The 17,232-nt window shown below is 38.9% G+C and overlaps 1 protein-coding gene across 5 annotated transcripts in view; it reads left to right on the top strand.

Moving 5' to 3' along the window:
* CTNNA2 (catenin alpha 2) overlaps positions 1–17,232 on the top strand; it is a 403,809-nt gene that overhangs the window by 38,771 nt on the left and 347,806 nt on the right. For all 5 annotated transcript variants that reach the window (XM_062493295.1, XM_062493296.1, XM_062493297.1 and 2 more), the window contains one exon: positions 16,280–16,446. In XM_062493295.1, coding sequence (XP_062349279.1) covers positions 16,280–16,446 — 167 coding nt within the window. The remainder of the gene's footprint in view (positions 1–16,279; positions 16,447–17,232) is intronic.

The following is a 17,232-nucleotide window of genomic DNA, read 5'->3' on the forward strand; positions in this document are numbered from 1 at the left end:
GTACATATGTTTATGAACAATCTAACAATTACCAGCCAGATAAAACTGAAATATTGAAGTACTTACGGTTTCAAATATATTAAAAATAATATCAAAGACTGAAAATGCAGGTAAAATAATATTATTAAGAAAATTATTTTCTGGATGTTGGTAATAAAATAAATGGATACTCACAGTGTCTGACAATTTTCTTTCAAAAGATGAAATGGCTATGAGGTGCTTTCAAATTTACCTGTGTGGTAGGGGAAAAGTATATGTTTTATAAATAAAATAATAATATAAATAATGAATATAAATATAAATATAAATATAAATATAAATATAAATATAAATATAAATATAAATATATAAATAAATAACTATAAATAAGATAACATAAAATATACGTTTTCAATATATGCCTATGACAAAATGTTTCAGTTTTATTGACTTTGATTGTAATTGTCTTTATTGCAGCAGAATTAAGTGCCTTGCAGGTTTATTCCATTGTAAGTCCTATAATGTAAAGTTACCATCTGCCAGTATCATCAGCCCTGGGTTTTAGAAAAAGGCTAAGAGATCTCCAACTGAGATTTCAAAGGGAGTCTAAAGGATTTGGGTGTGAAGTACTGGTTTGCAGTGAGTTACTCCCCCAGAATTCATGCTGGTTTTGGGTTTCTTTTAACTTGTGAAAATTTGACTGAAGTGTTCGTGTGAGAAGGCAGGGTTAAATTTTGTGTATATAAGCACTGATTAGTGAATATTCCAGTCTCTTCTATCCTGAGGGTATTTTTTCCTCTTCTCCACTCCATGTATGTTTGGTTTCACTGTTTTCATGTTCCTGTGTGGTTTGGGTTTTCTTAAATATTCAATTGCCAGTAAGCCAGAATAAGTTAAGTATTTGCTGTGTGCTCTATGTACAATGATATTCCAATATTTGAATGGGGGTTTCTGGGTTTTCTTGATAATTTTTTCTGCTGGGTGTGTTGTTGTAATGGTGGGGTTTTGGTTGGGTGGTTTTGTTTTAGATTTTTAATGCTTATGCTTGACTGTTCTGGCATTAATTTTCATTTGTCAACTACTTCAGTTTCCTGTTGCTTACATGACTTATTTTGTGTTGTGTCAAGTTGTGGTTCAGTATCTTCAGTGGTTTCATGAGTGCCCATGTTCTCTCTGAATTTTTAACATTTTCCCTTTTGGGTTTGTGATGCTGACTCAGCTTTCTCCTCAGGAGCCTTCTCCTGAGGCATCAGCCTAAACTTGAACACTTTTTAAATAGATGGAATTTCTGATTTTTTACATGACAAAAAGTCTTTTCTTAACCTATATTTAGAATATACTAACTCAAGCAACAGTGAAGAAGCAGAGAGGAGAAAAAAGATCTTAAACAAAATTACACAGAATGACACAGACATTCATGTCTTGTCAACACTCCAGGCTGGGAAAAAAGCCTTTCAAAAAAGCAGAGCAGCTTTTTCTGTGGCCTGTTCAACACGATCCCATAATGAAGAGAGCAGGAGACACCACACACCATTATTAGCACCCATGAGCTGTGTAAATTAGACCAGCCCTGGTGTGATGTGAAATGATATGTTTAGCTTGGTGGCATCAAGAGCTGGATTAATGAACTGAGGCTGTGTTTCCCTGGCTGATTTCCTGGCAGGGTTCCAGCTGGGATAATTACATCCTCAACCTAAAATTGTCTGCAGCACTTACAGCTGCCTCTTGGTGTGCTCCTTATTTCCTGCCCTGCGTTGCTGAGGACTGTTATGTGCTGCTAGAGGCAGCAATTCACTCCAGGGACTCTCGCTTTCCATAGATAGGTGTGGAACAAATGTTCTGTATCATTGCAAAATGCTTTGGAATGAATGAGAATGTCGTAGTGTCGAGATTCTTGTTCCTTCTGCAGCGTGGAAGGGTAAATTCTATTGGCTGGAGAAAACTTTGGTGGTAAACGGGTTTGATTTATGAAACCCATTCTAAAAACACAAAGAGCAAAAAAAGAAAAGATTTGATGACTGAAGCTCATCCCTGTGTACCTCTGTAGCCCATAATGATTCCACAATAGGAACACTTATACTTCAAAACCACCTGAGATTATCCGATTGCTGGGCCATTAAGTGCTTTGCTGTGTGGATGTTTATTCTGATGCTGTCAGAGTTGTGTAAAAGATCTCCCAGAGGGGGGACAAAGAAAACCTGGGAAATGTGGAAGTTCATCATTCATGTCTTTTTATATTAGAGAGAAGGGAAAGCAGGACAGGGGTTGGAACCAGATGATTTGTAGGGTCCCTTCCAACCCAAACCATTCCATGATTCCGTCCCGATAAAGAGTGAAGCTGCAATCACTGGGAGGTTCAGGGAAGTGAAGAAGAGCTCACAGCAATAAAAAGTACAATATATGCTATACTCACAGCATAAGTGTCTAAATGCAACTGGTCTTTTATTGATCAGTAAAGAAGGAAATTCCATGTGGAGGACAAATTCAGGCCATGATTGACACAAAAATTTATCAAGAACTGCAGGTCCACTGGGCTCAGGTTTGATTAAATTAGTTAAGACACAGCCTGGGATGCTGCAGAAGGAAAAACAAGGAAATAGGTTATATTCATGTAAATTTATTCTGTCTGGTAAATGGCTTTGGCAATGTCTGTCTGTAGGTGTGTGCTGGTGACTGCCTGTTTTAAATGTAATTTTCCTGGAAGTTTTCTGACATATAGCTGAAACTACCATTAGAAACATGATTTAGTTTACCTGCTGGTTGTTATGTTTTAAATTTTCTTGCTTTTCAAGCATGGTAGATAACATTTCACACCATAATAAGAAATTCATACTTCAATCAAGGGACAGAAAATAGTTGTTGGTGTTTTTTGTGTTTGAAGACAGGGTAAAGTTGAGGTAGACCTAATTTTTTGTTCATGCATATTTATGGACATTGTAAAAAAGAATGTGACCTGTGTACTCTGTGACTATCTTGACACTGTGGATGAGCATCTCTGAGACATGAAAGTGATTTTGACTTTCCTGGCAATTTTTTTCTCTCTGACAGAGCACACTAAACATTGAGATTTTTAGTGCTTTAATGCGCTTAACCATCTAGTTTGGAACAGTTTTTGAATGAAGTTTTAAAATTAAAACAAAATCCTATGGAAGATGATTTCTAGAGAAATCTAGAGAATCTAGAATCTTTTCCTCTAGAATCTAGATATTTTTTTGACAAAAAAACCCTTGATATTTTCACTTAAACATATGTTCTCCTTATGTTTATTTATAAACCTTTTCACTGAAGTATATGAGAACATTTTTTTTTCTTACAAAAGCTAGCGTGTGCTAGTTCTAGAGGATAAAGTGTCTGTGGACAGAAATTAATGGAAAACAGGTTTTTATAGACAAACTAGAATTTCTCTTCTTCCTGAAAGGTGAAGTGGGGCATGTGGGCAGTCCTGCTTAATGGGAGAATGAATCTTGGCCTGCACTTTCGAAAGATCACATGTGTACAATAAATGCATTCTCTTTTTTCCAATAATATCTGTGATGAGGTGCTATGCAACTTGCTTTTGGTCTGGCTGGTGGCCCATGCCTGGGGTGGAAGCTTTTAGCACAAAGATTTGAAGTCTTCTATTCAGCAAGTCACTGGAGCTGTGGCCAGAAAACTCTTACCTTGTTAATAAAAAGTATTCCTTGTCTATTTTGAAGTACTTGTTTCATATGGAAGTGACTTCAATTGTTGTTCATGTTTGCAATGCTCCTCCTGAGAAATTTGGCCTTCTAAATGCCATTCCATTCAAATACTCTAACGCTGGCTCTTTCAGACTCGTTTCCATCCATTAATTATCTGTCAGCTCTCTGGAAATTAAGCTACAGAAAGACATTAAAATTCCTATTCTGAAATGATTTAAAACACATCTGATGAAGAAGTAGATGTTGTAGAGCATCTCCTAGAGTGGCTACACAGAAAAGTAGAGTCAGAGGTTCCCAAAAGCAGGAGTGAGGCTGCTGCAGCTCCATGCAGAGACTGGTCCTGTATTTCCAGTAGGCACATGCACACACACATATACAGCTCATGCATATATATGCATGCATATAATTTGTATTTATGGCTGACCGCACACATCAGGCACTCAGCACTCAGTGTTCTGTGATTCTGTGGGACACTGGAACTGTCTGCCCAAAGAGGTGGTGCCCCCTCACCAGAAATTCAAGGTCAGGTTGGATGGGGCTCTGAGCAACCTGGTCTAGCTAAGATGTCCCTGCTCATTGCAAGGGATGCACGAGGTAACCTCCAAAATCCCTTCTAACTCGAACTATTTTATCTTTATGTGAAACAAGCCCAGCAGCACCAATGTCTTGTCCTGCTCCCCTCTGTTCCTGATCAGGATTGATACTTGAAGAGAAAAATAAAGGTGGAGAAAAACTGAAATGCACAGAGGTGTCCCTGCCCATGCCAGGGGTGTTGGAAGCAGGTAGCCTTTTAAGGTCATTGCAAAAGCAATGATATAAGTTTGAAAAGTAATATCAATAAATGCATTTGGTGATTTTTAAATATTCTATTTATTTACATTGTCTTTCTTGAAGATTTTATTACTATTGTGGCTTTGTATCAGGATAAAATCAGAATAATTTTTTTTTAACACGCCGACTTCTGACAGCTGTCAAAAATAAAATTATACTCAGAAACTGAAAGATAGGGCAGTAGTGTTTCCTCCAGAAATATTTGACTTGAATATGAAAATCAAATCCTAAAATTACTGCTTGTTCTTTTAGAAGAAATAGTACTGTTAATAGAGCTTTTATTTGAGAAAGTATTGCAGAAATGCAGCAGAATTAATAAAAAAAATCCCTATCGAGGGACTGTAACTAGGCCATGTTTTGCAGTAAATATTTAACACCACCATCCATTAATATGCATGAAATTTGTGAATTCAGGTCAAATTTGGAGAATGGTTTCCCTAGGATTTAAATTAGGAAAATTATTAAAAGAAAAAAAAAAAAAAAGACAGATTTGAATAGATACCACAGGCAGTTATCTTGCCCTGTTCTGTCTTCCAGCAGTAATTCCCAAACTGGGTAGGCTTAATCCACAGTGAGCAATCCTCAGCACCATTTAATGTACAACCTTTTCAATTAAGTTTTGAGCTAACCATGAGCAATGTTCTGCAAGGAGATTTCCTCCATGCATGAAATCTGTATTTGTGTCCCCTGTGTGTGTAATTCAATGTGGAGATTGGAGCTGAAGTCCCTGACCCCTCAGAACAGTTCTGTGAAGCTGCAGAGCACCACAGGGTGAGCATCTCAACCTCCCCTTTTGAAGCTGTTCTGATCTTTGTGCTACTGGAACATCCTCTGAGTTGCAGCTGAGTGCTGGAAATGAAATCACTGTTGATTCATTAGGCAGAAATTCTGAACTGAAATTCTTTTTCCTTTAACGTTAAAAAAAGAAAAAAAAAAAAAAGACAGAAATAAAAAAGGAAAAGTTTGAGTCATCTTTGAGCTGGAAAAGTCAGTTATTTTAGTCTGTCGGATCAAAAGTATTTGGAAGGAAATTCCTTTTAGCTTGGCACAGGAGTGACCTCAGATGACTGTGCAGGTCGGTGATGAAAGTTTTTAGCAGAGCAAAGGAACTGAGAGTTTCATCAGCTGTCTAATGATGGACAGGGAAACTGGTGGGAGATCAGGAGTGGTGCAGAGACTTTGTCTGGGTTATTTAAATTGGGAAGTACCATACTGAAGGGAGAAAGTGTCAAGGAGATGAACTCAAGGTTCGCTCATTGCTTTAGGCTTCCATCACTGAGCAGTAAATTTTCAGTCTTTCAAAAACTAACTGGAAAATTGCAAGAATGACTTTGTGATGATTACAGACACACACACAGACACACACACACAAAAAAAATACTAACAAACTTTGACAATAAAATTCCATTCTGTTGAATAAATTCTGCAAAAAAAAATTGGTCTTTAAAAGTGGGATTTTCTGTGTTCAGAACGTACCTGTAACTACTGCCGTGATTCATCTAACATGTGAGAATCTTGGGTTTGGATCCGTGTTACCGGGAGTATTCCCACTTAGTTAAAAGGGGGAATGGCATTAAACTGAAGGAGGCTGGGTTTAGATGAGGCACTGGGGGAAGATGCTCCCTGTGAGGGCGCCGAGGCCCTGGCTCCGTTGCCCAGAGGAGCTGTGCTCGCGGGCTCTTCCTTAATGGCGGGAGCTTCCCCTCAGAGGCGGCTGCTGGTGCTTTGCAGCCGTAGCCATTGGTAAGGATGCAGTTCACAGTTAGTTTAGAGGTGAATTTCGGGAACTCTGGCGACAGCGAGCAAAGCCAGCGAGTCGCTGGGGTGAGGCCGCCGTGTGCCCGTGCGGACAGAGCGTTCCTTCTATCCCCACACACCACAGCGGCCGCGGCGCAGCCTGGAAATGGCAGAAACAAGCAGCGGGAGCGGCGCACGCCCCACACGAGCTGGAAGGTTTTTGCCTCTAGAACTGCTCTGTGGGCTCCTGCCTTTCTGGTACGGGTTGCTGCCATCTTGTCTCTTTGTTCCTGCGGCCCGCAGTCACCGTTTTGGAGGGTCAAGGTGTGGTGCCTTGTTCCCTGTGCCCCTCAGCCACGCGGCCGCCATCTTGGGAAGGCTGATTCCAGCACTTCGGGTTTCTCTTCGTGTCTGTGAGGTTTGTGAGATTGGGCAGGTTTGTGTCTAGCTGTTATTTACTGTAGTTTTTTGCCTGTTGCTGCTCCATTTGTTGGTAATCAGGTGCTTTTGCACTTACGTGTACTCATAATCTTTCCTTGCTGGTGGCAAGGGATTGGTTGGAGTTAAGCAGAGGTGACTGATTTTGGAGCGTGGAACTTTTGAAATGGTCTTAAACCGAGACACTGCCCCGTCGATGGAAGGGTTCAAGGCAAAGCTGGATGGGGCTTGGAGCAACCTGGTCTAATGGAAGGTCCCCCAGCCCATGGCAGGGGATGGAACAAGATGAGCTGCAAGGTCTCTTCCAACCCAAACCATTCTGTCGTTCTGTGATTGCCCGGTGTCATTTCATGAGGAGATACGAGCAGTCCTTGGAGCGCTAAACTTTTATCTGGGAGTTTTCCTTGCCCCCCTGCTCAGTCCTCCCATTTGCCTACAGTACATTTTCTTCTGTGTTCTTTATTTTTGACTGCATTTTCCATGGCAGTCATCCAGCTTCAAAAGTTGCATAAAAGCTTCTTTCTCCAATACAGATCAGGCTTTAATTTTGGATATGGTTTCAGAAAGGGGTATTCGATGAGAGGAGTATTAAAAATGACAGCATGAAAATTTGAAATATACTTTCTAATATCTGAGTCTTAAAAGATGCTTAGTCAGTATATAAAAGGCTTTAATTTATTGCCTTTCCATTTACCATTTGGAACACGTCTTTTTCTGAAATACATTTTTCACATGCTACAAAGGCCAGTAATACTTCACAGAGTGAGGCAATATAAAATGCTATAATCAAATAACAGGCTCTGATTTCCTCTGAGAAGTGTCAAATTATAGCATTTTGATCTCCAGCTATCTTGTTCTCTCTGTTTTAATCCCTTTATCAGAGACAAATTCTTCTTAGACTTTAGATCTGTGAGATATTCCAACTGCTGTTTATATATGAACATGGGAAAAGGAGCCTGTTCTGTATAGCTGATGTAACTCAGAATTATTTTTAGCTACTAAAAATAAAATTGTAGACTCCACTGATTTTAATTTTGGATGTTTGCAAATTTCATTCAGCTATAATTGTTATAATTGACTTTGAGATCTGTGCTTTTTTTTTCCTGCCCTTTTCTTTGGTATTTTAGTTGTAGATAAGTAAGTTTTTAACCTCTGTTCATGTTATGTTATTTCTACAGTGATGAAATATATGTGGTTTTTCTTCAGAAAATATGTCACCTCTACTTCCTTTTTACCTGCTTGTGGTGGACTTTATGGTTCGTTCCTTATTTTATTTATTCAACATTGATTTGTTTGAACAGAGAATTTAGGTGGAACTTGGGCAAAAAAGGACAGTCTGTGACCTTTGTGAAAAGGGAAGAAGAAAGCAGCTCCAGAAAGCTACAGGGACCTTTGGAGGTCATGCAGGGAGAAAATGGCAAAGGCCAAAGCCCAGCTAGAACTGAAATCTGGCTAGTGCCATAGAAAACCAATAAAAAAGGATTCTATAAATTCATTAACCAGAGGAGTAGAAGCAATTTTGGTGGCTTCATTCTGTTCCTGTCTCTGTCCTTCAGCTCAGAGCTCTGGGCACCTGAAGTACAACTCCTCTTACTGTTCGAGACTGGGGCAAAGAAGGTATTTAGTACCTCAGCATTTTCCTCACCCTTTGTGACTGAGTTTTGCTCTGTGTCCAGTAAAGGATGGACATCATGGAGTCATGGAATGATTTGGGATGAAGGGTACTTTAAAGCTCATCCAGTTCCAATGCTCTGCCACAGGCAGGGACACCTTCCACTAGCCCAGGTTGCTCAGAGCCATCTCCAGCCTTGATTCCCCTCAGCCTCCTTCTGCCATGCCCAGGTATTTATAAAGGACAATCCCAACACTCAACCATATTTTTTTCTATTACCTATGCAGGCTTACACAAATGATAATTTCTTTCTATTCTCATTACAAGTTTAATGATAATCATGTCTTGTTTATGAGCCTTTTCCTGTTCACAACAGCAATCTGCCTTTCTGGGTGTTGATGGAGGGCTATAGATTCACTTTGTGCTTTGATCTCTGGGCTGGAATGTAAGTTCACACCATGAAGTTCACCTACCTCATTACCTCTCTGCCCAGAAGCTCTTGCAGTTTTTAAACATTCAAGCAACGAGTATAGTTACATAAAGGAACTCTTCTATTCACACACAGGTGTCACTGCATGTATGTGAGTTCCCATTGAAACTGGCAATAAATTCTTAGGTTACTAAAATGTTGCAAAGTGAAAATTCAATGAAAAACTGCTGATTTTTGTAGTCTTCAAAAATTAATTTTTGAATATATTTCCCAGTTTTGGAGAGATTGCCAACCCCCAACAGAGATAAACTTAATTTTAATGTAAGCTGATGCTTTGAGCGTGATTTTAGAATCTTTGGTAAGTGTGTTTTGGGGAAAAAAATAACTGCATTGTATTTCAAATATAGGTTATCCCAAACAATGTGTGCAGATTATGTCAACTAATAGAAGAAATGAGATCAATTTTTAAAAGTGCTCTTGTACCTTCCATCTGTTTCTGTGTGTAAACCTGCAGGTGCTCTCTCTGTATTTTATGTTATCTTCCTTTTCATCTTTTTCTGATTGTAAGTCTATGCCAAAGATTTTCCCTGATCTGACGACACTCCCATGTCTGCTTTTCTCCTTTCTTATGCTCTCTCATACTGGAGTGTCTTTCTAAATTTTTGTATTTCAATTTTTCCTGTTATTTCTGTCTTGGCTGCAAATCCCTCAATTTTCCAACATTAACATGCCTGTCCTCTTAATCCCATCTGGGGTTGTGGGAAGTTTTTTTTTTTACTTTTAGCCATGTTTGTTCCCCAGATTAAGCAGTGCTCCCTGCTTCTCTTACTGCTTCTGTCAAGACATTCAGGTGGGATGTAGGTGTAAGGAGAAGCATAAATTAGCAGGAGTACAAAAGTGACCCTCAACACAAATAGGGAGCTGATAATCCACCAGACTGATCAATCTCATCATCAGTCCTTCCCCCTCCTCACAGTGACTCTCACGTGCTGACATTAGCAACTTGCTGCTCCTTCTTTTTCACGGATCACTGGGATTTTTTGATAAATTTTGTTATGAAAACACATCTTGCTGGAAAATATCAACCCTTTGAACTGAAGCTTATCTCAAAAAATATCAATTTCAAATAAACTCCTCAGTGTTTTGTTTTTTTTTTTTTAATGTGATAATAGAGAGTGATGGAACTGATTCTAATTATGATTTTGAACTTAGTTCACGGTGCCTTGGGCACAGATAGAATCTACCCTTGAACTCGCCTTCCTGTACAGTATTTGTGAGCCTCTTCAGGTCCCAGAATGAAAATAATATCCAGAATGGTGGAATCTCTGTGCCTAATGCTCAGTGCCACAGTTATTTTCTTGGAGTGCTTCCTTTTCCATGAATTTTGTGTGCTTCTCAAATGTTGTTCCCTTTTATACCTGATACATTATATTTATTAATGACAGTTCTATTTAATTTAATAAATTGTTATGTAGAAACCAATTAAATGATTAAATTCAAGATGTTAATCACTAGGACTTACAGATTTTTCTTTGTCAGTTCCATTCATTTTAGTCCTTTTTTACAATTATGATTTTAGTAAATGTACCATGCACAGTTCACCAGAAAGACAGCAACTTTTCTTAATATTTTCTACCGTAGTTTCTTGTTTAGATGATGAACCACTCTACTTTTTTAGAATGTACTTCTTGATGCAACTCTGCAGCAGTTGGATAAAGAAGAAAATACTTATTTTAATGAGAGATTCCAGAATTTTAGTATAAACATTAAAGTTGGGGAAAAATTGGTTGCTGACCTGCTTGGTGATAGGACATGATAGAAGAGCTTTCAACTTAGAGCAGATGTAGATGGGATATTGAGAAGAAATCATCCCCTGTGAGGGTGGGCAGGCCCTGGCACAGGGTGCCCAGAGAAGCTGTGGCTGCCCCTGGATCCCTGGAGGTGTCCAAGGCCAGGTTGGACACTGGGGCTTGGTGCAACCTGAGATAGTGGAAGGTGTCCCTGCCCATGGCAGGGGAGTGGGAATGGATGGGCTTTAGGGTCCCTTCCATCCCAAACCTTTCTGTGATTCCATGTTACTGTCAAACACTGTAGTTCAGCAGGGTGACTTTTGCCAGGTTATAAATAAAGCCACATTATCATTCAGTTGAGCTTGAATCTTTAAATTTGCCTCTGTATTTATTGATACCTCAAGAGTTCTGATGTGTTTTCATGTCCAAAGCACAGTGCTGAGTATGTAGCATGTTCATGTTGATGTTCACTGAACTCTCCAATTCAGTGAAGGCAGATCAGTTTAGTGTGTCCCTGAAGGGAGTTAATCCATGGAGTAACTGAGTTGCAGACAAAGAGGGATTAGATATGCTAATGTATCCTCACATCCCAAATGATTTAGTTTTGAATTGAAATTTAATTGTGTTTTATTGTTCGTAAGTGTATCAGTCATGTTCCAAATGCACTATTAATCTGACTATTAATTAGAAAAGTTCTTTCTAAAACATAACATTAATGGATAAATTGTCATAGATATTGGATAGATATCTTAAAAGTTCTGTATTTTTGCTATTTTCTGTCCCTCAGGAAAGAAGTAGTTGGGTTAATTAAAATTACATATTTTAATTGTCCATGAAGTGAATGATGTGGTATGTTCTTGGATCTAAGAGAGAACATTGGATCTAAAATACCTACTAGATTTAAGGATATCCATTGTGCTTTAAAATGCAGAGTGATTCATCTTCCATCGCTCTGTGTAAATGTCAAATGTAAAGTGAGTCAAATGTGAGTGAACTGGATTGTCTGGACAATCAGTTCCAGAGAGACACAGCTCCAGGAGCTGAAATGTGATGGGAAAAGATGGGGCTTGATCAGAGATGGCCTTTTCTGGCCTTGAAATCCATTAAAACGATGAGAACAGTGGTCATTCTCCCACGGATGGAGAACAAAGTCCCAGCTGCCAGTGGAAGAGGAGATGAGTTTAGGGGACATGGTAGTAAAGATTTAGAAAAAAGGTATTAAGGAACGGGAAGACTAAACAGCCATTTGTGTGAAGCTTTTAGAATCCTGAATAGAATTTTTAGTGCATATTTGTATTTAGTAAGTATGCAGGGTGAAATTGGTCTATAAATTACTTCCTACATTCTGATAATGTCAAACAGAGGTTAATACTGCAATGAACATCTTCAGTTATGGAGACTGGATTTTAACGTACTGTAAACAAAAGATGATGTTTTAAGAAATGTGGTAAATAATCACTGTGATTAATAACGTAGAAGGAATATAGACAGTGAGGAATCAACTATCCAAGACCAGATTAAGGTCATTATTCCTAAAATTTGACTGTTCAGATATATACTGAGATGAAAAGTGAGTGATCCTACTCTATTTGGTGAATTTCTAGACAAAACCAAGGGGGATAAAATTGCAGATCTTTGCATCCTGAAGTATTTGCTTTTTTGTTTCTTAACATGACAACATCCATGATGAAAGGAATAAAACCTTTATAATTTATATATACGTTATTAGCACCTATGGGTTGAAATCTATTGTATCATCATTTAGTATAACCCTAACTCTTTTATATGGAATCTACAACTCAGTTTGGGTCTACATATTATAATTTAGGATAGCTTTGTGACAGTGCTTTTGCTCTAGTTACGAGGCGAGCACTCTAAAATATTTCCATTATGTCATGGATCAGTTGTTCTGTCTTTTTAATCTTGGACATGTAGAACAAAAGGAAAAATCTGAAAGAAATGGATTAATTGGACTGTAGCTTTATTAATTTCTTCCATTTGAGACCTGTTCAGGAGGGGTGCATCCAATCAATTTGTCATTGTTCTGGTAATTATTTCCAGGTGTTTGGTGTATTGTCAGCATTCCCTACTGATCACAGCTGCTCTCTAGATCGCTGCTCTGTGCTCATCTTCTGTCTCTTAATAAACACTTCAAGGCTTTAGAAAAAATGACATTTCTTCTGTCTATTAACCATTGAAATCCTAGGTTCAATCCTTCCCTCACAGGTAGATGTTTTACTTTAAATCTGCTCATGAAATTCCAGTAGCCCTTTTTTGGTGACCTTTGCAATCATCTGTTGATAGATTTTTGCAGTTGTTAAGCTCTGGGGGTGTGGTGGGATTGTTGGGGTGTCCTGCGTAGGGCCAGAAGCTGGACTCAATGATCCCTACGGTTCCAACCCAGGATATTCTGGGATTCCAAGAGCATCTCTCATAGCTGTGAATGGTCCTAGAAACCTGCAGTTCTTATCATTTGTACTCCAGAAGCAGAATTGTTTCACGGGGCTGCTGTAATGATTATAGACATGGGTATTGTGTGCAGTTAGAAGGGACTGAAGTACTGCCTTTAATCTGTCAGGACTCCTCACAAAAATGCACAAAGCCAAAAAGGGACAATAGGGGCAAGAGTGGAAGAAGAGCACAGTGAAAGTGAAGGACAAATGGGACATGAGGAGAAAATGGATTTAAATTATCTACAAATACAGGCAGTGTGGCATTAAAGTGACTCTAATGAAAAGAACCTGTCAGATTCTGGAATTCATTTTGGAGTGAGTTTCCCACTTCACATAGGATTAATTGGGGTTAAATGACTGAGCTGTTTCTAAGATGGAAGCTTGATAAGTTTATGAGTACAACTATTATCATATTAAGATTATTATTAATTAAATTATCACTTGACTGACTGCAGTGGCAAGGAAGCAGATCTGGTGACTTCAGATGTTTGTGTTTCTTGTGTCAACTCAATTTTCACTGGAAGTAATTGAATATAAATTACAGAACAACTTGAAATGAATTTGGAAATAAATGAGTAGGTAAATGTAGAGTTGTTTTTTTTCCAGATAAAAAGGTTTCTCTAAAAAATAATTGGGCTAGCTGAAGCTCCACTGTTACCTTTAGCCTAAGAGTAATTTGATACCACTGCTGTAAAAGGATTAAAATATGTTAATTGCCACTGAGATAGATGAGCCTTGCTCTCAGTAACTGCTAGTTTCTTTGGTTATTTGATTCTAAATTATGAACTACTAGATCTTGTCAAGTTTTAAACAACCTGCTGTGAACTCATACTTTTTTGGTCTACTTATTTGATTATGTCTATTTAATACTTTTTGCTTAATTATTTTGGAGATTTATTTCACCTATTGTGAGCTTTCTGTGGTTAAATATCTAATTCAAACTCTTTTAATTTTTTTTTTAGGTTTTTTTCTTTTTTTTTTTTTTTCTTTTTTCTTCCTTTTGACCCTCTGTGCATTTTTCCTCTGCCCTTGAGCATTGATTTTCAAATCTTTTTGCTAGGGATATCTCCTTGGATATTCAAGTCCAATAAGATAATTTTCCTTCTTGCTTTCCTGGTGCCACTGGCCGATTATCAAATATTATTTCTTTCTTTCATAGTCCAATATAATTATTTATCTGAAGCTACACACTGCTTATTTAGCAGAAAACGGTAACATCTCTTCAGCACCAAAATGGCAAGGAAACAATTTGCAGGCATCTGATTCCAAAATCCAAAGCTTGCTTTGGCTGCCATTTCAGCTTGGATTTCTCTAAAATGCAGTACTTTCACTTGCAAGAGTTTTGCTGCTGGGTGCTTGGAATCACTTCCATCTCATCTGAATCCTACTTAGAACTTAAATAAGGGAAAGCCTTGCTGGGATTTCCTGTGGTTGTTCGTGTCCCCTTGGGTTCAGTCAGCTCAATATGCTCCAGGAATGCATTTTGGAGCAAACTTTCTATACCCAGTTCCAACCCAGGATATTCTGGGATTCCAAGAGCATCTCTCATAGCTGTGAATGGTCCTAGAAACCTGCAGTTCTTATCATTTGTACTCCAGAAGCAGAATTGTTTCATGGGGCTGCTGTAATAATTATAGACATGGGTATTGTGTGCAGTTAGAAGGGACTGAAGTACTGCCTTTAATCTGTCAGGACTCCTCACAAAAATGCACAAAGCCAAAAAGGGACAATAGGGGCAAGAGTGGAAGAAGAGCACAGTGAAAGTGAAGGACAAAATGGGACATGAGGAGAAAATGGATTTAAATTATCTACAAATACAGGCAGTTTATTTATGTAACTTTCTACACATAGCTGGGATTGTCGGTTTCCCTCAATAAATAATTGAAGGGAAGATGATGCCTGACAATGTTACATTGGTTAGATGAAGCCTGCCTTGCACTGGGATGAAATTCCCAGTCGGGAAACTCACATCTAACCCTTGCTCATATGCTGGGCTTTCAGCTGTTCTGTGGTCGCCCTCAGTATCTCCTTTTACATAAAATATTTGAGTCATTGACTAATAATAACAACAACAACAACAACAAAGAAATTTCGGTCTCAATTTTTAGCACACTCTCAGCCAAGAGTTGCGGATAAATTTTTCAAGCGACTCTTTGAATTAAAGTATGTGTTAGAAAAATCTTTCTAACGGCATCAGAATTCCTTGCTCCTAGTTTCAGTGATTTTTAGCATGCATGTAAAATATAGGGAAAGGTAGGGACAGCAAACTGTGGTCCTCCTCCAGAAACCTTGTTCTCTGCTTTACCTTGAATTTCAGCTCTGTGATGCTGAGCAGTAAAGCATTTAAGCATGTTTAGAAATTTGGTTTGTTAGCTTTTTATCTAGCTATGATTATTTTTTAATTGTCTCCTAAGAAATCTGTGGAGAGTTTTGCCAGCCTTAGAAAAGCTAAGAGGAGTGTGTAGCCTTAGAAATGAGCCTCTTGAATTGTATTTTGAAATTGCATATTAGCCGTTTATCATCCAAGATACACTGCTTGCAAATTACAATTTGAACACGCAGTCCTAATGGTAAATATAATAAGGAAAAGAGTTCTAATGGGAATTAATCACTGTGGCCATCTTAAATCTCCCCTCACTATTTGCATTGTCTTATGGGAAGTTTTGCCATCTGGGATTCTTTTTAATGTTGTTGTAATGATCCTTAAAAGCAATGTAAATATGGTTTGATTTCACAATAGAAGTTTTTTTTTTTTTGAGATTCCCCACTGGAAACAATCAGGATTTTTTTTTAAAAACAGCAGAAGTTAGGTTAATATAAAACCTGTGAATCATGGCCAGGCTAGGAGAGGTGGGGTTGTTCAGCTTGGAGAAGAGAAGGCTCCAGGAAGACCTTGCAGTGCCTAAAGGGGCTCCAGGAGAGCTGGAGAGGGACTTGGGACAAGGGGTGAAGGGGCAGAATAAGGGGAATGTCTTCAAACTGCCAGGGTGCAGGGTTAGGTGGGATATTGGGAAGAAATTGTTCCCTGGGAGGGTGGGCAGGCCCTGGCACAGGGTGCCAGAGCAGCTGTGGCTGCCCCTGGATCCCTGGAAGTGTCCAAGGCCAGGCTGGACACTGGGGCTTGGATTACCCTGGGACAGTGGAAGGTGTCCCTGGTGGGGAACTGGATGGGCTTTAAGTCCCCTTCCAACCCAAGGGTTTTGTGGTTCTCTGATTTTATTTCCCAATAGCACTTAGTTCAGCTTTTAGTGAGTTATTCATACTTCCTGGAAAAACAAAGACCACAAGGCTGAAAGCTAACCTGAGCATCCATTTGTGTCCCCTCCCAGGAGAAACGATGCGCATCGCCTCGTCGGAGTTCGCGGACGACCCCTGCTCCTCGGTGAAGAGGGGCACCATGGTGCGCGCTGCCCGCGCCCTGCTCTCGGCCGTCACTCGCCTGCTCATCCTGGCTGACATGGCTGACGTCATGAGGCTCCTCTCACACCTCAAAATCGTAGGTGTCGCTCACCTTCTCTCTTGGGTTTGTGCGCTGTGCGCGTGGAAAATCGGGATAGATCAGTTGGGAAGGTAACTGTCCGCGTTCCTTACTCTCCGCTTCGCTCTCTGGAAGCGCCCATCAGAGGTAGGAGGGGACGCATTTCTGCGTTAGTCTCGTTCGTTTTGTAATTCTGCAGAAATTAATATTCGAACTCTTGAAGCAAAATCTGTGAGCTGTCTTCAGTGACCAGACTAATAAACAGCTCTCTGACCTGAACTGAAGCGTTTGCTCCCCTCACATCTTATGTCAGTTACTTTCCCAGCATTTTTGTTTCCTGGTACAGTTTCTGTACTATAATTGTCTGCTCTTCTTTTTTATTCTCTTTGTGACTTCTGTATATATCTAAAAATTGAATGTTTAATTTGGAGAGATCCAAATCAAATATTTGTCTAATCAAAGAACACAGAGGAATTAAATATTACCAGACAGTTTGGATGGATTTATATTCACTTTTGACTGGAACCATTCACATTTTCATACAGAAGTATTAAAAAGATTTTCAGTTGAAACTAGGAAATGTGTTTTTCCACCATCCCTAGTTGCTGCACTGTTACATTTTTATTGCAGAAAGAAGAAAAAAAAACCAAAACCTCTCTGAAACAAAAAAAAAAGTTCAGAAAATCATATATAGAATATTTAAAGCCTGCAGAGTGCATATGTTTTTTAAGTTGCTTCTTTTTAGCAACTGTTCAAATAGTATTTCCTTTTTTTTAAATTATTTTTGTTCTTTTCTCCTCTTTT

This window comes from Cinclus cinclus, chromosome 5, assembly GCF_963662255.1.
Source record: "Cinclus cinclus chromosome 5, bCinCin1.1, whole genome shotgun sequence".
Classification (NCBI taxonomy): Eukaryota; Metazoa; Chordata; class Aves; order Passeriformes; family Cinclidae; genus Cinclus; species Cinclus cinclus.